General features: G+C 39.3%; 1 protein-coding gene across 4 annotated transcripts in view; it reads left to right on the forward strand.

Moving 5' to 3' along the window:
* LOC308200322 (uncharacterized protein) overlaps positions 1-20039 on the forward strand; it is a 78182-nt gene that overhangs the window by 41255 nt on the left and 16888 nt on the right. Inside the window, exons 5-6 of one of the 4 annotated variants that reach the window (XR_013955480.1) lie at positions 764-869; positions 1476-2605. The exons of 2 other annotated variants lie outside the window; for them this stretch is intronic. Coding sequence is in view for 1 of the 2 variants with exons in the window: in XM_080605908.1 (XP_080462034.1) it covers positions 6339-6432; positions 10242-10322 (175 nt within the window). In the remaining variant the exon portion in view is untranslated. Of the gene's footprint in view, positions 1-763; positions 870-1475; positions 2606-6338; positions 6433-10241; positions 10323-20039 lie in introns of those variants that run through there. One more of the 4 variants, XM_080605908.1, reaches the window with a different exon arrangement.

Consider the following 20039-nt stretch of genomic DNA (forward strand, 5'->3'; position numbering starts at 1 on the left):
AAAAGTTCACCTCCAAGAACTATTTCTTGTGGCAACCAGGGCAGCAAGTGTGCAAAGTGGCTTGGAGCATACTCAAACCGTAGGGTACCCGCCTGCCAGGGGCAGGAGTGTTACAGGAATGCGAGTCCTTTCTCCTGTTTCTGCCCCAACTTCAGAGCCCTGCCCGGTGCAGGCAGGTGGCCCCAGCTGTCACCTTTGGCAGAGGGAGCTGCCTTGCTGCCTGTGCCCCTTGCCCCCACTTCTCTGGTGTCCCCTTCGCTTGCTCACACCTCCGCCACTACTCTCCTCTCCTGGAGCAGAGATGTGCATGTTTGATCCATCTCTGATGCAGAGTTTATGCCCTTTGGTGGCTGAACTTGCCCAGCCCTCGGGGCAGCAGACGGGCTCCCAGGTCACAGCCCAACCACTGTTACCTTTTTGCTGCTTTCTGTGCATGTGTGTGGTGTGCGTGTGCTTCCTTAGGTTCCTGCCTCAGCAGCCTCCTTTGATTGAACTCCTGGCCTTCAAGGAGGGTAATATCACACAGATAACCTGAGCAAACTCTGACATTTATTTCCCATAACTCTGTCATCCTCCACAGCAGGGTATTGCTTTGGGCAAACTTTAATATGATCTGGGGAATGTTCCAATGAGACTTCATCGCAACTAGATGGAATTTGGTCCCCACCATCACTTTATTTCTCCTTAGCAGTTTTGATCCTTTAGAAACAGCATCAAAGACTGTGACAACACTCTCTGTGAGGAGTTTTTTGCTTTTTTTCAGCTTTTTCCCAAACCCTCCGTGTGCCTCTGGCTGCCTTTGGTAGATGGCTTTTTGGGAGACAGATGTTTTGGGGATGAATTCAATCAGGAGAGCAGTAAGAAATAAGGTGAGGGGAAGTTTTTCCATTTGGTGAGATGATGCAACACTGCAATAATCTGGAAATAGATGGACTGAACAGCCTTTAACTTGACTGATTTATAAGTGAAGTAGACAAAATAAAGGAGAATATACTTTAAAGAATAATCCTACCCCAGACTTTTCATCTGAAACTAGTTTGATCTGGTCAATAGTCACATCTTCCATTTCTTAAGCTAATCAGTATTTGCAGTTTCCAGTCTCTCTCTCTCTCTTTTTTTTTTTAATACTCTGTATTGAAAATGTTCAATTCTTAACAAATGTTAACTCATTCTGATCTGCGATAAAAATGAGGTATTTTTGAAATTTTTCACAAAATCAAAATTCTGTGGAAAAAATGTTTTTCCATCATTTTTATTGCAGAATTATAAAATGTGTTCTCGACTCTTAGACATAATTCTGCAACATATTCATTGTTATAATCCAGTTTTGTTCCTCAAGAATTTGTAATATGTCAATAATAGTAGTAATCTGGTAATTAATAATCATGTGATTTGTTCATTTTTGATTAAAGAGAAGTGTTCATCTAATTAAAAAGACCTTCTCCTCTTTTAATCATCTTAACCACCCCTGACAGCACTTCACAGCACCAGAAGAAACTTTATAGTGACTGGGATGTCTGTATGGTCCAGAGTGATGCTGAGAGGTTAATTAGAGGTCCTAAACTCAACAGAGCTGTGCTGGCAAAGGTAGAGAGTGCTAAATGTGGCACCAGATAATGGATTTGCTCCACTTTACCATCTTTTTGGACCCTTTAAAAGTAGTACAAAGGCTCATGAAGAGACTACTGGAATTCAGGTTCATGTTTCTTATGTTTCTGTATAAATTATTTTTTTTAATATTTGGAAGTTAAAAATAACCCAGTAAAAATGTGTTCCTTTCAAAATATATTTCTCAATAAATTTTCCTACAAACATACAATTTTTCCAAACAATTTTATGAAGGAATATTTGACTAAAATCTCCTGAGCATCTCCATATAGTCCATGTTTAGTCCAGATCACAGAATCACAGAATAATTTGGGTTGGAAAGCACCTTAAAGGTCATAGAATTCCAACCCCCTGCCATAGGCAGGGACAAGAAGATAGACCTTACCTGGTCTATCTCCATATGGAGATATATATAGCTATTCAAATATATATCTACATATATTTATATAGATAAATGTGGAGATATATGTACAGAGATAGAACAGGTATATCTGGTCTAAATGAATTGCAGATAGAGATGTAATTTAACTAAAATTTCTGACCAAAGGAATGTTCCTTATTCATTAATTTGGTGGGAAGAACAATTTTTAAGCCTTCTTTTTTTTTTCTGTATCACAGAGCTCATTTACATGGGGAATGTTTTACATCTTCACTTTATGTTTTAAATGCAATTCTGTTGTGTTTTTTTTAAACATTATACATGCTATATAAGTATATACTGCCCTGTCTTAGTATGATTATCAATTTTACCCATGACAAAAATGGCATTTCCTGTTCAGCGTTTGTAGCTGAAATATTTTTTTTTTCAAGTTCCAAATTTTACTTTCACTTTTAAACCAAATGGGTATTGTGGGAAGGGTAATTAAAATTGCAAGACATCTGGTTCCAGCAGCCTGTTGAGATACATTTCATGTAAAGCATGCCCCTGCTTTGCCTGGCCCTGCCTTTCCCTCCCTCCATTTCCCTATTGTCTTTTTCCAGCACAACAAATACAATTACTTTATAGCAAATATCATACAAGACTCCTTCCTTCCTTCCTTCCTTCCTTCCTTCCTTCCTTCCTTCCTTCCTTCCTTCCTTCCTTCCTTCCTTCCTTCCTTCCTTCCTTCCTTCCTTCCTTCCTTCCTTCCTTCCTTCCTTCCTTCCTTCCTTCCTTCCTTCCTTCCTTCCTTCCTTCCTTCCTTCCTTCCTTCCTTCCTTCCTTCCTTCCTTCCTTCCTTCCTTCCTTCCTTCCTTCCTTCCTTCCTTCCTTCCTTCCTTCCTTCCTTCCTTCCTTCCTTCCTTCCTTCCTTCCTTCCTTCCTTCCTTCCTTCCTTCCTTCCTTCTCTCTCTCTCAAGTGAAGTTTATCCCTTTTTGGCATATTTTTATAATTCTCATTGCTGGAACAAGTAAGAGTTTGGAACTTGTTTTTAGATTTTAGTCTATATGCAATTAAATGCAATCAACTTCCATTAATAAGGTTTTGGTCACTTAGTTCAAAATGCTGAAACAACATAACCTGTTTTAGGGTTTTGGCTTTTCTTCTGTCACTAATATGGTGTTCATTATCAAAGGACAAAGGGCACTCTGAATTGTAATAAGGACTTTCTGGTTTTAAATTCCATTACTTGCATTAAAACCACTTACTGCCACTAAGAAAAATGAGTATAACTTTGTGCATTTTGTGGCAAATAGGCAGTCTTTTGATATCTTATAGCAGAATGTTTCAGTTAATAGGCCCCTACTTGAAAGTACCCTTTCACACCAATGGTTGCAAGTGCATTCTGCGTTTTTGTGCAAGTCTGACATCCATGAAAAGACAACCAAGATCTGTTTCTTATTGTGCATTAAAGAGGATTCTCTGGAAATTGCTGAATAACTTAGCAATATGTTCTGTATCATTTTTACTGATGACAAGAGAGATGTCATCTCTGGTGCATCTGTATAAAGTATCCTCTTGGATGACTTCTGTACATTGCAATCTGCTTCGTTTCTTCAAATAGGAAACTGTTTCAAAAGCCCTGTTAATTGGCAAGCACCAAAATATTTCACTTATTTGCAAGTAACAAAAATAGAGCGTACTGACTCTAGGGAATCAGTGTAACAAGTATTCCATTAAGAGAGGGGAAAGAAAAAAAAAAGTAAAAAAAAAAAAAGTACCCTTGCACTTAATTCAAGAGCAGGGCTATTTTTTTCAACACAAATATGTCATATCATTTTAGTCATTCAGGTCTTTGCCTTGGTGTGTTTAATCAGCACAGCTATACCAAGTTGGTTTGTCTTCCAGGCAGGGTCAGGACAGTTGGTCAGGCCTGGAAACAGACTTTTATTATATTTTGGTGTTTAGATTAATTTTATTCTGTTTATCACTTTTGTACTTGGAAAAAGAAAGGGGTCCTTTCCAAATAAAACCCTTTTGAAACAAGATGTAGGCTACCTCTCCTGATGGCCGGGGCCACCATCTCAGCAGGCTTCATCTGGAGGACCGATCAAGTGTGATGGAGCTGTCCTTCCCTCGGCTGCACTGCATCAGCCCAGGTGGGTGCTGGGGCAGCTTGGGGACATACAAGGTGTCTGTCCAGTGGACATGGCTCTGTGAACAGCACTTGCAGGACCAAGTCTGGAGGTTTTAGCCACTGATCTCCATTGCAGAGAAAACAGTAAGTCTGCCATGCAAACATGGCCCAATGGTGCTTGAGGCAGAATTAATGAATACTCCAGCTGCCTGCTGGTGTGGTTAGTGTAGCAGCTTAATTTTTTATTTATTTTGTTTTTTTTAAAAAGGGGGTGGGAGGGAAGTTACTTCACAAAATGAAGCTGAATAGTTTTTGAACAATACAAATTTCCTGTAGACATTTCACTTCTTTGAAAACAAAAGAGCAGAGGAATAGGGCACAAAGGAAGGAAAGGACGATGGGAGGGAGAGCAAACAGGGCGCACCTGCCAGCAGGGGGGGGTACAGCTGTGTCTTGTCCCACACTTCTGGTGAGACCAGTTCAGCAGCTAACCTGGGTTTTAAAAGGACACAGAAAGGATAATTGGGTGGTGAATAGTGGTAAGAAGCAACCTGCCATGGCTGAGAAAATGTTCTGTATGAAAAATGAAGTAATTTTCACCACATTTTACTCAATGCTGTTAGCCAAGGATGCTGAGGTAACATGTTTGTGTTGTTTTAAAGCCTGTAAATATTTGGGCTGCCCATTTACATTAGATCTCAGTGGAGACCCTTTTCTTCTAAATCCACAAGGCTCAGTTTTATGGTATCCCTGTTGCATCTGAGGGTGTGTGGGGAGGTGGGGGTTGCTGGAGGCTGCTTTAACATGAGTCGTAAATGAGCCTCTTTTTGCTGTGGCTTGGGCTCATGCCACAAAAATTCATCTTTGGGAAAGCTGCTCAGGATTTGTCACATTACTGTGACTGCAGCTTGGTAATTATTATTCCTAGATTGGGTGTTTTTTTTAAACCCTGAGGGTTTTGATTTAGCATATTGTGTCAGGTCATTAATTGATACCTAGATTGTTATAAATACAGTGAGTCAGCATTGGTCTTCAAATCTGGACCAAAACCTACCTGTAATTTGTCCTCCTGATACCCACAGATTTTGTGATCCCATCACTACTGCCTGCTACAGATGGCCAAGAAATTGGTAACCTGTAATTGTAAAATCCTCTTGAAAGAAGCAAATGTTTAGTGGGATGTGAAGAACCTTATTCTTATTGCTGTCTTCACAGCTTATTCCACCCAATACAAAATGTAAAAGCTAGGAAAAATATCACCATTTAAAACTATAAGGACCGTCTCTTTTACTTCTTACTATATTCATATACTTTTTTTTTTTTTCAACGGCAGTTCAGGCATCAGCCTGACTTACATTGTGATTTTAAGATGCCATCAGAAACATTTCTTTAAGTGACTGCCAATCACTAATTGCATCTCCTGTACGTCTCCATAGACATTACACATAGATATATCGGTATATAATATTCTTGTGGTTTATGTTTGTATAAACATACTGCTAATACTGTGTTTCTCCGATAGAGATGTCCATAAATCTGGATCTCCAGAGATACCTTTTAATGACTTAAACACTACACCAAACAAGAGATTCCAAGGGGACATGATCAGGATGTAATAATGGGCCAATGTCAAAAAGGATTTATGATTATTATTCATATGACTCAACCGTATGCTCCAGCTACTGCTGTAATCTTGCTAGTCTTGGTCTGACATCTGTAGTGATAATGAGTAAAATTGAATTACGCCACAGAAAAAAATCAAGACACTTAAAAAATAACTAGTGGGCTGCCAGAAGAAACATTGACCTCCTCTGTGGGGTCAAGAGATGGTTTTAAAATATGCTGGATGCTCCTGACAAAGTTGAAGCACTCAGAGGATCTGGCAACCAGCTGTTCTAGCTTTATTAGAGAAGAACTTAAGTATAATTGAATTCCTAAACCATATGTATTTATCACTGCAGTTAAAGAGCATGCATGATCCTATCAAGTTGACCTTAAAAAAAGGAAGTTACCTATTTTGTTTTATATAGCAGGACAACTGGTGTCTGTTCTAAACAATGCAAGGTTGGGGAAGGTGCTTGAATAACATGTATTTTCAGGATCACCTGAGCAGTCATACTGCCTGTCTGTCTTTTCTAGTTAAGCATTAAGTTTCCAAGTGACTATGGTGTAAAGACAGATATTTCTGTTTTGTTTCCCCCTAACAGTCTTGGGTCTGTCTTGGTCTCTTACAGAGCAAGCCTCAGCTCTCTCTGCAGCTGGAGCTGGCACTGGCTGGGAAACAGCAGCTCATCTATGCCATTTCCAGGTTTCTCTGTTTAGTGGGAGGTTAGTAAACATGCAAATACCTCCTGTACTAGTGTGCAGATATGAGAACTCCTTTCTGCTTCTGGATGAACATATAGTGTTGTACAAGGTAAATTTGTGAGCATAGACTTCATTAGTTTCTGTCAAAATCCATCAATCTTCCATTACTGACCACAGCACTTAGGTGGAGGTGAAAACTCATTTGTTTCTCACTAAGAAAGAGAAAACTCAGGTGAAATGGCCTGATGTCAGCCCTGCTAATCCTGCAGTGGTGGTTAGCAAAAGGGCAGCAAGCAGAAGTCAAAGGAGCTCATGCATAAAGTGGGCTAAGTCACAAACCACCAAAGTTGCTATAAAATCGTAGCCAAACATAGCAGTAAAGGACAAATATTTAGGCAGTGTCAGTCAGTCAACTAATGTATGTGTCAGCATATTAGTGAGGAAATCCCCAGAACCTCTGTGGGAGGTTTTCCTTTTGATCTGCCACCGCCTGCCAGGCTGCTGGCATCACTGCTGCAGCCACGAGGCAGGCACGAGCAGCTCCTCTGGGATTTGAACAAGTTGCTCCTTAAGGCAAATATCCACTTCATTAATTTGAAGGCATGCTGAGCAACTGGCAGCAGGTGAGGAGCAAAAGAGAGGGAACCAGACTAAATGAGCATGTCAAATATTTGTTGGTAGTGAGGCAAGCTTGTCTGCCTGCTAGATTCTGGTGCCTCTCCTCATCCTCCCGAGTTCTTCAGCCAAAAGATGAGTTCAACATCTGCAAAGCCTGCAGTCTTGGCCTGCAGGAACACAAGCACTGGTAGATTCGAGATGTTGTCTTAAGCACCTGACATCCTCCATCTATCTTCCTTATTTTTAATTATTTCTAAGCTATAGGGTGACCTAATCAAACAAGCTCCTGTCTGATGTCAAGGCTCTTTCTTTGCTTTAATCTCTTCACATTTCTATACGCTTTCTTTTTCCTCTGGAACTATCAAAGTATTTTCTTAACAAGCACATTAACGAAAAACAAAGTCTGCATTCTTGAATTCTAAGTCACACATAAACCTTAAAGATGCTGTTTGCTCAGTGTTGACAGAAGCAGTCATCTGCCCTAATTTACCTTCATCGTATGTTTTTATTAGAACTGTGAGAGCATGCAAAAACTCACCAGGGGGACATGCGTGTTACAGGGCTCTTTTCTTAAACTCTCTAAGCTCTAATAAGAACATACTGGCTAAAGCACTGTCCTGTATTGAGAAAGTAATACCTCTCTGTCCTGTGTTCCTTCAGTGCTAGAACAAACCTCTCAGGGAATATTCACTCCCTTAAAGACATCACAACAGGAGTGAAGAAACAGGCTTTGAGGACTGGTCTCAAGGAATCGTCTCTTGTCTATTGACATTCTTCTGCTCAGTCCTACCAAAAAGGTTAGCAATGCTTTATCTCTAATTCAGGTGTCTAGTCAGGTACCCCAAGACTAACTCAATTATTTTTCAGGTGTACATGGGGAATGGTTGGTGCCATTGACTTGCATTAATGAGCCTTTAAAAGTAAGTGAAATGCCAACCTATTGTCTATAAGCTCACATTTTCTAAACAGCATTTCCATATCCACTGAGGAATTTTTAATGGTCAACCAGTTGACCAATATTAGATATGGATGTATAAAACCACATGCATAAAAATCAAAGACAGACAATATGAGCTCAACAGTAGAAGGGTTATCGTTGTGGCTGATTGGGGTGCTTCACATTTAACTTACAGAAATCACTTAGATTAGAGAAAGGTGTTATTTGATCTTCCGTTTTTCCGCAGATGCTGCCAAATAGTTTTCTAAATCAGTCCCAAATGTGGCCAGGTCTCTGTATTGGGCCAGTGTGAGTATAGTAGTGGTTTTGTTCCTTCTTGCTACTATTTCTTCTCCCCCCTATGCTTCCTCCCAGACTTTGGGGTGAGAACACGGAGCCCCAGAATATCACATGCATTAGACAAAACAAAGCTCCAATGTGCACTAGATGTAATAACCTGCAATGTCTCCCCTGTCATCCCAAATTACTGGAACATGCTGTGTTTCAGTCCTGCGCACCTACATGCCTGGTGCAGGGTCAGGCGCAGCTCCTCCTTGCTGAAGTGCTTGCATTGCTTTCTGCTTGCCTCGCTTTCTGCTTGCATCCGAGGTCATGGGCACTGTGCTTAGGCTGGTCACCTGGAGGGTGAGGAGGGGGTTTCATGCATTATGTGGCTTCTCAGAAATGTTTTGGGGTCTGCTGGCTGTCCCCGGTAGAACTGGGGAGATTTATCACAGCCAGCAAGCAAGTCAGGCACATGAGACTCCCCAGCACCTGGCTGGTGCCTTCAGCAATTGCATAAATCAGCCTCCCCATTTGGATTCAGGAGGGAATTTTTCCTTCCACGTCAAGGCTGGCAAGGCTGCACATTTGGGAGCTGTGCTTTCTCTTAAAAATTATAAGAATAATCTTCTATGACAGCATAGGTAATCCATTTCTAAAGCGATCCTGGATGTTCGTTAGTAAACTCTTCTATCAGGGGACATAGGTCTTTGGTCAGTAATGTCAGTAACTGCTTGCTTTCTTAATGAAGTTCATTATAATTGAGCTTTTACCTTACTACCTGGACTTTCTTAGTGGATGTTGAGAAACCACTGCAGCCACAGTAGGTGGGCTGTGTAGGGAAACACTCGCTGGGCTCTTTTGTGCTAGATACTTTTTCTGCAGTCTCAGGTGACTGGACTTTAAGACCTAATGTGCTGTTTCAGCCTGATGTTATTATAGTGCTAAAATAAGCCAGGTCCACTGAAACAGTTTGTCACAGTGCTTTGAAAATTCATCTCAATCAGGTAAAAGCAGGTTAGAAAGCTATTAAAATGTGCAGAAAGAGCTAACAGCCAAGTCACCATGAGTACTTGAAGGCAGTAGACTCTTCCTTTGTCTCAGGTGGGTCCAGAAGATGACATTTTCCAGAGCTGCATGGTGAGAGAATCCACACCTACCACTTCATGGCAGGCCTTTGTGCTTTAAAGAGTGTTGAGGCTACACAGAGACACATCTATAATGTCCTGATGTACTCATTGGCACAGGTGGAAGACAAAGATTTAAAACTGATATTTCAGGTAAATCAATGGAAATATGGCACAAAGTGGTAAAATAGATGTTTTCCCATAAATCAGTGAACTGTAATATAACCTAGGTATTTTTCTCTCTTACCCCTGCAAATACTGCATCCATCAGAGGACTGAGCCCCCAAATAGCATATGCTTCTTGCATGTGATATTTTTAATCACTGATACTTTGTGCTCTATTTCACTTACTGTTGCCTTGCATTTAGTTTGGTTGGTTGTTTTTTAGGAAGGTTAATGATGGAAAGGAGTTTGATTATTTTGCAGTTTGCTCGTGCCTTTCATGTACTTCTCTTTACCTGAAAAAGAAAACAGCAAGCATGGCAGAATCCCATACGTATGACCTGGTGCTGTGCCAGCAAAACCCCACCCATCCAGCAAATCAGATTTTTTTACAGTACTTTCTTGAAACATGAGTTTATGAATTTTGAGAAAACATTGTTGGAAGAGCTCTAAGGGTTTGAAAGGGCTTGCTTGGTTTTTATTTGGTTTGCACAATGCGATTCTTGCTTGCAGCAATATTATTTAGTGATGATCATGGCAGGAATAATTCCTAGTGTCAGACAGACTCTTGCTATTGAAGTTCTGTTTAATCTTGCACTTACTTTTAAACCTTTTTTAAAAGAGCGTCAGAGGAGCACTAAGTGCTCAGAACAGCTGGAAAGGCAAAGCTTGGGGCATCACATGCATTTCTATTCCACTTACAGGTGTGAGCTGACTAGCATGACTAAGGGTAAGGATATAAGTGGAAAAGAACATGTGCCATTCTCTGCCCATGTGTACTCAAGGTAAGGTACAGATAAGTCTAAGAGGATAGCCAATTTTTTTACAGTAATTGTTGCTTAATTCACTTCTCAGAGTTTGTATAGAGATCATACCTCATATAGAGTTCATACATCTAAATGAGCAATAAGGATGAAGACAGTTGGAGAATCAGACAAGAAAGTTGTATCATGTCCAATAGGACTGTGTGACGACAGAGAAGCAAAGTGGTTGTAGAAGTGGAAAATAGGGATACAGTAATTTGCTCTATGGATAGATTAATGAAGATAGAAACATGGAGGGATTAGGGTTAAGAAATAGGCAACACTTCTCTGTACATGGTGAAAACATAGCATTTGAATGTTGTGTGGTGGAAAATGAAAGATCAAATTACCAAAAGGACTGAATTCCCAAATGTGTTGAAGCCATTGCTTCCTTTTGATGATATGTACATTCCATGTTGAAGAAGGGGGATCATGGGTTATTTTTCAACTATACCAGAGTGTTTTGTTAGTCAGATGGTTCTAGCAGGTATGTAGAAAAACACATAGCTTAACAGCTACAATGGTTTGTATAAAAGAGATCCTCTTTTATAGTTTGCCATGCAGAAAGACTATCTAGTAAGTAATCAAGTCATGGCTGTCTGAATGGAAAAGAACAACTCAGCAACAGGCCCAGGGTTCTTCATGCTCAGTCTTATTGTCATCTTCTGCAGTATCAGCCTTTCCTGAGACTTTTATGTTGGAAATGGGCCTTATCCACTAAGGGTAAGTACTTGATACAAACACCAACAGGTTAATAGTGAAAAGCTGCTCTTTCCTCACTCCCTATAGTAACACATTAGAAGAGCCATGCAGGCAAAGTGCACTGGTAAGTGCTTTGCCATAGAGAGTAAAATACAGTAATGAGAAAAGAGAGAGTGGCAATATCCAAGCTACCTTCATCAGCAACTCAAACATGGGTCATAACTGTAGGAAATGTAACCAAGCTTATCGGATCCTCAGCAAATGTAACCAGCATAACTTTCTTTTTCAGAAAAATAAGGTTTCTTTTTCAGAAACCTTATTCAGATTTACAAGGATCTGGCTCTCTGGCTTTTGTCACAGCCAGACTAAAAAACAACAGCAACAACAAAAAACACATTCCCTCCCCAGCCCCCCCCCCCCCAAAAAAAAAAAAAACAACCAACAACCTGACACCAAAACATTAGGCCGTGTTATAGGTTTATCTTAAGATATTAACCAGCTCTAAGGTGCTTTGCTGGGCATGAAAGTGTGTAGGAATGCTCGAGTGTTCTCAAAGACAATGGCAAAAAGAAATCCCATACCTTAAATTGCATTTGCACACTGTTAACAAAGGTCTTTTGGTAGACTGCAACCTGTACTGCTGCTAAAATACCAAAGCTGTCAATCTAGGAGCACAGTGTCCAAAATCAACCCTGGGAAATTTCCTTCCAATAGTCACAGTGTGAGAATAATCACTGCCACCTTTGTATCATAGGGATTTCATATCTTTCAACAGACTTTTCTATCATCCTTGCAGTAGTGGTTTGTGAAATGAATGAAGTCCCATAAGTGAAAACATAAGTAGAGTAAGTGACCTTCATACATAGAGGTATAAAATAACAAATCAAGCATCGCAACAAGCCAGCAGCTCAGTGTGCACAGATGGAGACAGACAAAATAAATTAAACTGATTTTGATATCTGCTGTATTCCCCAGTATCTCAGAGGCTCTGATAAGTTGCACAGGTATTTTTTGCTTTTGTTTCTCAGTTGCTTATATTCAGATTTTTAAAAACCCAGAATCTGCTTTATGGATATTTTCTCAGCCATTAAATAAGGAATAAAGGATAAATTAGGAATAAGGAATAAGGAAAAGGAATAAGAATAAATTGAGGGAAAGACTACTATAAATTCAGTAACTAATTGGGCTGGTAATTTAATCATAAATTACGTGTCAATTTAATTTTTTTTATTATTTTCAGTAATAATGTTTACTCTGTTTTGTGCTCTTTAATTTGGATTAAAACCACTGCTTTAAACCACCATCTTAAAACTCAGAAGAAAAAAGGAACTTATAAAAGGAAGTAGCTCAATGCTAGTTTCAGGATGTTTTTATTAGAATACTTTTAGAAGAAATGGTTGGTGAAATATTGTTCTTGTAGCTCAGTTTTCCTTACTACCGAGGAAAATCAGAAGCAGAAAAGGAGGTGGTTTCTGGTCACACCACAAGTCTTAGAGAATTAGGGCTCGGTCTCTGCTTACTGTTTAAACTCATAAAATGTGTAGGCTCATTGCTCAGTTCAGCAGTGTTGCTTTGAGTGGCTGGAAGCCATACCAGCCCATTCACCCAGCCTGCTTCTAACCAGATGTACGAGCCTTTCCCTACCTTTTGCCTCAGTCCCAACAGGAAGGAGATGCCGCATCCTTCTGTAAGCAGAATATGGCCAATGTGGAATGTTGTGCCAGAAGAGATTTCTTTATTCCAGAGATTCATATGTTTTATAATGGTAACTGAAATGCTTTTCACACAAACTGTAGCTGTGTCAGCTGTAGCTGACACACTGAGCTCAAGAGATTTACACCAGGAAAGAATTTGAGCAATACATCTAGAATATAAAAATCATAAACAGAAAAAAATGGGTGTTTTTCATTGTTTGGATTCTTTTAGATTGAATGTTACTAGTTTATATGCTGAATTCCCTGAATTTCTGGGAGTTTGCACGCCTCTTCTGGGGGAAGAGGCCCCAGCAGAGGCATAAACTCAGAGGCACTATTTGGTACCTGGTCCCATGTTTTCATCTATCTAATTTCATGTATGACATTTAGCTAACTTAATACTCAGCTACATGACCAGCTGTCTGTGCATGCAGCACTGCATGAACATTTTTTCTTTCCATGTTTATCTGTGCTTTTTACACCCTTTCATTGTGTGGAGGGCTTAAAACAAAGTCATAAAAAGCACTGCTGTTGCATAAATATGACAAAGCTCTGAAACAGAGGAAAAAGTGGGTTATTGCCCTAACCATTCAACCAGCTGAAATGTTTTCTCCCTTTAATCAAATGTCGCTGTGTCATTAGCACGCTTAAGCAAAGAGCTTAATAGGTGGCTTAGTCCAAAGGTGTACAGCCCAATATCAGAAGAATCCTGCTTTGTAGTCTGTGTCATGAGAAGCAAACAGTAGGTCATGCTCTAGAAGCTGTTTACAAAAACTGATCTGGGTCTGACGTGAAGCAAAGGTTCGTTTTCAGCTCTGAGCCTCTTGGCTTAGTGGCCTGTTGTTTCTGTGCTGCCCAGAGTTCTGTTCTGCTGGAGACAACATGAGTGTCCTCTGGTGGCTGACAGCCTGCAGCAAGTCCCTCGGGTCTGTAGGCACTGTGAGCTGCTGAGCCAAAACATCCCTTAGTTTTATTTTTTGTAAATCAGATAGTCTTTCTTGCCATGCATGGCTTCAGTATCTCATTTTCTTTGCAAGTATCCTTATTCAAAATGCCCTGCAATGACTGAAAACACTGGAAGGGGCTGTGAAGCCTTGCCTCCCTCCCAGCTCCACGCCGTGGCCCTGCTGTTGTAGCGCTCCTGCCACTGCCAGGGCTGGGGGGAAAGCGACAGGAAGAGTTAAACGACTTTTACCGTGAGATTTTCGTAACGATAGGCTGTGTCTATGAAGGCTTGTAACTCAGCTTGCGTGCGCCCACATCACACAGTACTGTGGGAGCTGCTTTTGCCACGAGAGCTAAGATTACATAGCAGTTTCCGTCCCAGCCTCGTGATTCCACACATGCACATTTCCAAAATACTCTGGTCTCGGGGATGAGTGTTTTTTTATGGACTTGCTCTGTGCCAGAATATTCTGCAAAATCTGTTGAGCTTTTTGGGGGTTACAAGAGGATAGCAATAATTCCCTTCCTGTCAGTCAAAACATTCCAACCACCATTTATTTCAGCAAGAAACAAATAAAATTACTGCGGGTCCCACAGTGTGTCTCTTCACGCACCTTCTCTTCTACAGTCATTCTCCTCTTTCCAGGCAGCATTGCTTTCACTTTCCTCACTGAAATAATTAAAACTATCTCCCTCTGCTCTCTTTTCCTTCCAAGAAATCTGCTCTTCCTTTTCCTAGAACATATTTGCTTCTTGTTTTCCCCTCAGTCTTTATAGCAGCTGCTCCCCTGCTTGGACAGTAGCTGTTCCTTCTCCCAGGGAGAAGATCCCATAGTGTCACCATCTGTTGCTAAGACCACAAATGGGTGGAATTTGGCCCCATACTGACCACTTGGACAGGACCTTAGGCTCAGGGTTCACAGGAGTGCCCTGGGAGGATTTCAATGCAAAAAAAAAAAAAAAAAAAAAAAAAAAAGCAGTGTTTTATTTTATCCTACACCATTTTAAAGCAAAGGGCTGGGACAATATTTGAGCCGCAGTGGTCCCATGGTTTCCACGATGAGTTGGCTGGAATACCCCTGAGGACTGCACCTTCACTGCTTTTTATTTTCCGTCATGAGCATGATATTGCAATTTGGTCGAGTCAAACTCACCCTCCTCACTCTGCCTGTCACTCGAAGGAGCAGAGCTTACCTATCCAGAGCTCAGAGCAGAATCTGGCCCTGTTACTTTTTGGTATCTTTCTCTGTTTGTAAGTTCTGTCCTCTGTAGTTGAGCCTGAATGAAATGGTGGCATCTGACATTTTAAGCCAAGCTCTTTGTAGCATCTCAGAATTAAACACTCTCTCTTGTTTGGTTTATCTTTACTATCAACTATGATGGATCTACAAGCTCCAGGTCCTTTCAGAAAACAAACATGACTGACAGCAATCGTTATACAAAAAAGCTGAAGAAACCATGCTTTGATGGATTTTCTGTTAGGATTCATGATAGCATGGAGCTAAAAGAGAGAAAGTAGGTGCTTTGGAGCATAAGATCGTAAAATGCTAATGTCAGTGACACAGTGGTGGACTGAGTAAATATAGAAAGGATTTATTATGAAGTTCTTTAGTGTTGTTGGCACTGGCAGCAAATTGCTGGGCAACATTATATCACCAAAATCCAGGAAATAGCACAAACATTGAACCACTGTATTTTCAGTGACAATAATGAGAGAAGCTTTGGTATTGGTTGGCATCCCCACAAAAGGCACATGTTGGCATGTTCAGGAATGTAAATGATAGATTTGCTGCTTGAAGTTCATAATTATTTAATCAAACCCAGACTGCAGAACCTGGAGGGACATCGTGTATCCTTAAAGGAGAAGAAAGGGGGAGAGAGCAAGAAAGAAAAGATAGTCATACTTTGCAAATGATGGAAGGTATCAGTCCCCTGGGTGTGCCTACCACATATTTGTGATTTCTGCAGAATTTGTGGGTGATCTTTTCTGCTTTTCTACCACATCACCATATCTTTAAGTAGCTCTGCAGAAAACAAATTGCCAACAATCTCTTTTATGTGCTGATGGAAGTCAGATCAATTATTTCCATTTCCTTTCATGGAAGAAAGTAAATCTACAGATCAAGACAGGAAACCACTCATTTGATAAACTATTTCTACACTACTGTACATACACACACACACACACCCTCCCCCTTCTTTCCTGCAAACAGACACACACAACTGCAAACCCTCTCTCTTCTAGACACACAGAGAGGCACATTATTTTTAGCTCACATTTCACGTTTAGATTACTATTACAGAATTACAAGAAGACTTATTTTGTTTCCATTTTTTGGAAGAAAAAATAAAAAGAAAGAAAAGATAATGAACATTCCGTTTTCAGAAATAAATCTCCCAGCACTGTATGTTCTGGCTTGTAACAGGCCAAGCAGCAGAGGTCTGCTACTTTCCCAGCCTGGGCTTTGTAGCCGACTCAACTTTCAATTTAGTCCAAGCGTGATGGAAAAAGAAAAAAAAAAAAAAAAAAAGTCTTTCAAAAGCAGTAATTGTGTGTTTCTGAGGAGAGAGAACAAATTACTAAATCAAATTAGCATTACATTTCATTCCTAGACCCTAGGAGATTCAAGGATTTACATAAGATACTTTCTGAAATTATGTTGTTACTGTAAACATGAAGATTCTGCACAAAATCCCCAAGAAGTGATGTGTCCTTAGGTGATGTCACCATACAATACTTTAAAAAATTATGAAGTAAGAAATACTTTAACAGCACGCTATATACACAACCATACTATTTTTTTAAAAGAAAAATGTAGGCTTTTATTATATTCTGTAAGATTTAATACCATTAATCCATTCACTGTGTGTGCTAGGAATACTTGCACTGTTTTTTTCTGCAGTATCACTTATCTTTCATTTCTCTCCTTGTGGACAAAAATGTTTGACTCGTGGCTGTAGAAGATTATGTCCAGGCCCCACACAAGACTGTGGAAGTTACCACAGATTTCTAGGCAGGCATCATTTGATTCAAAAAGCTAAAAAAGGGTGCTCAACATTACTTCATTTCCCACCTATTTTTTTTTTCCTCTAGTGACCTCCTCCTTCTTTGCATCACCAAATTCTTTGTAATTCTATCTCACTTTATTGAATTATTTTTTTGCAAAACTGAGGTAGAGCAAAGTTTCCATGTGGGGCACTGCAGCTCATTTCATGAGTGCTCCTGCCCTGAGGGCATCTGTGCTCCTGCTCCCTCCCTGTGCCACAAGGCTTCTTCCAGCTCAAGTTTTAAAATTAATTCTAGTAAAAACAATGGTGCAGTAATGAAAATAAAAATAATAATTAAAAAGGCTTCTATGTCTAGGGCATGTGCAACCAATAATTAGTCATTTGAAAATTAATCAGAGTATAGTGTATAGAGTTTTATTGTAAATGTTATGAGTTTCAGGTCCTCCAATGAACTGCAAATGGTGACAGGAGAAATGAAGTTAAATTGTATTTATGTCTCAAGATCTATAAAGTATAGTTAGTATTATTGTACTTGTCAAGACAGGACTACTCTATCTGAGGAGCTAAACCACAATAGCAAAAAGAAAAATGGAACTTACGTTTAATTTTTTTTTAATTTAAAGATTGCTTTGACAGCGCTAGAAAACAAGGACAACAGTAAAACATATGTATGTCAAAAAAGCTTCATAACTGTAAAAAATATTTTGTGTTGTTTTTTAAAGTAGGACTAAACATTTCTATTTATCCTAGGACTCTATGTGTTTTCTGTGTTTCAGACAATAAATGCTCCCCACAAATTTATGTAATTATATGTAATATATTCAGGAAAACTAATTACTGAAGCAATTCATGTTTGGAAAGTTATTTCTAAAGCCAGAGGGGTAGAAACATTTTTATAATGAGAATTCACATCCCACACATAATTTCTTTTATTTAATCTACCTATTTATAGAAACCTATTATATATATAAAAGGTGGAAGAAATTCAACAGCTGAAAAGCATATGAAAAATATGCAAATTGTGTCATAAACGGCTGAAATACAGGTATTTTTATACTCCTTTATTAAAAATAATTATGAAGCTAAACATTGAGTTCATATCAGATACATATGCTACCACTCTCAATGCGTCCTTCCTCTACCTCACAAATAGACATGTATATTACTATAATATTGGGGAAAAATGAGCAATGACCCCTTCTTCTTATCTTTTGTTTGGTTGTTTCTTTTTTTTTTTTTTTTTGATAAGGAATGTGGACTTTACATTTAAATTTCCTGTTTTCTGTTTGTTTGCTGGCACCAAGACCACCTATGTGATTTACATTTTTTTTGTGCTTGGTGCTTTTCTAAAACAGAATAAGTAACTCTCTTTTTAGCTCTCTGTTGCAAACCTCTAAAACTGATAACAGCTTTTATATAAATTCTGTGATTAAAAAAGATGTGAATAGGCTTTACAGTTCTGAGTACGTTTTACATATATATAAATTACTAAAAACAAGCAGGATCACTCAGAAAAGTCTTCACTCACTGATCTGCAAGGATCAGCCAGAGAGGGGAAGGAATATGTACAATATCTAATTATATTCATATGAAAAACATAACCCACACAGAATTTTTTTTCTCTGTTTCACAAAAAGCTTCATTTCCTGCTAAAGTTTCTGGGTGTGCTGCTTAGCTGCTGGTCTTTCTCAAAGGCTGCAATTTTGAACGAGGCAGATCCATTATCCAAATACATATGCTCTCTGCAGCTGCAAATCCAGCAAAATCAAGGGGAGACTTCCCAAGGGGAAATCACACATGAAGATCAGGCAAACCAGCTGCACACAGGCACAGCTTCAATGAGACCAAATGAGCCACATCACTTCACACCAGGAGAAAAGTTGTACTGAAGTTGTTTTTAACTGATATTTTAAAATTGGCTCAATCTCTCTCTACAGATGAGTCTCAGTATTTGAAACAGGTAGAACATGTACATGTCAATAGGTCTATCACCAATAATATGTTATATTGTGTTGTGTCACAAGGTGTGTTGAAGAAAATCCCACTAATATAACTAGGAGTCATGAACTAATACAAAGAGAGAGAATTGGTTTTATTTATGAGAATTTACCTGTGCTCCAAAAATGTGTTGCCATCTCAAAGCTTTCTTTTTTTTCTTTCTTGTCAGAGATGCTTTCTATTTTCTTTCAGCTTTTCCTCATACTGCATACAATCATTTTAAGTCCTTGTGCACAGTCATCATTTCAAGTGCAATTTGGATTTTTAATACATTTTTGCTTATTTTCAAGAACTATGGAGAGAAAGATAGCATGAGCAATGGGTGCTGCTGTAGATGATCTGCACCTGAGCTGTCCCACCAAAATCACACATACTGGCCTTCATGGTTTTTGTTACAAAATACAATCAATGCAGCAGGTATGTGTTTATCCATACATTATACTCTCCAGTTTATATGACATATTTGTGATATTTTTTTCTAATATCATAATTGTGACTCTGTGAGCTTCCCAATCCTGCAGTTGGAAAGTCCGTCCAATTTCTTCCTGATTTCCCCAAGAGAGCTTGTGTGCACCAGCAGACTGTGTTTGAGGAATTAAGAAAATGTAATTATATGCTTAGATATCTTATGTCCCTAAATCGCTTGCTGATAAGTAGCTGCCAAATTTTAGCCCTGTATTCTTGGTTGTCTCCAGCACTGGGAGCTTTGTGGGTGTCAGAGGGACTTTTGGCACGTTCCCGGAAAGGTGCCAGCCGTGCTTGAGCCAGTTGTGCTTCTTGCTTCTGCCTCTGTATCAAACTGCACGTGTCTTTGAAAACTGAAGTTGTTGATGGTGAATATGTGCCTTAATTTGTACTTCAGCAGTTTCAGTTAAATTATAGCTCCTCTTTTACTAGCTGTATTCCTTCTGCAATATAGGATGAAATCAGTTCTTCAGAAGTTGCTGCTTGGTTAGAGTTCATGTACAATCGTTACCAATGTTTTTGTCTTAAAAGATCTTTCTTGACAGGCACATATAGAACACAAAATATTTAAGCATGGTGCATTTATGTCAGACATTCACATAGTAATTCATTCATATCTCTGTATATCATACAGTTTTGTGTACAATGTAAATAGCACATATTTTCCAAACAGCACTTATGCTTCAAGCCTAAATCTCCATTTATCCAACAAATAAATTTCTCCAACCCTTCAACCCAGAAAGCTAAACACTTGGTTGAAGTGGTGAACCCCTAAGTTAATGACATGGTCTATGCTGACGTCACTGGACGTGACAGTAATTCCACAGCATAAAACACAGCCAATATAATATCAACATGCCAAGCCTTAAGATAAAGTTTAAACTGA

This window comes from Anser brachyrhynchus, assembly GCF_964034855.1.
Source record: "Anser brachyrhynchus genome assembly, chromosome: 10".
Taxonomy (NCBI): domain Eukaryota; kingdom Metazoa; phylum Chordata; class Aves; order Anseriformes; family Anatidae; genus Anser; species Anser brachyrhynchus.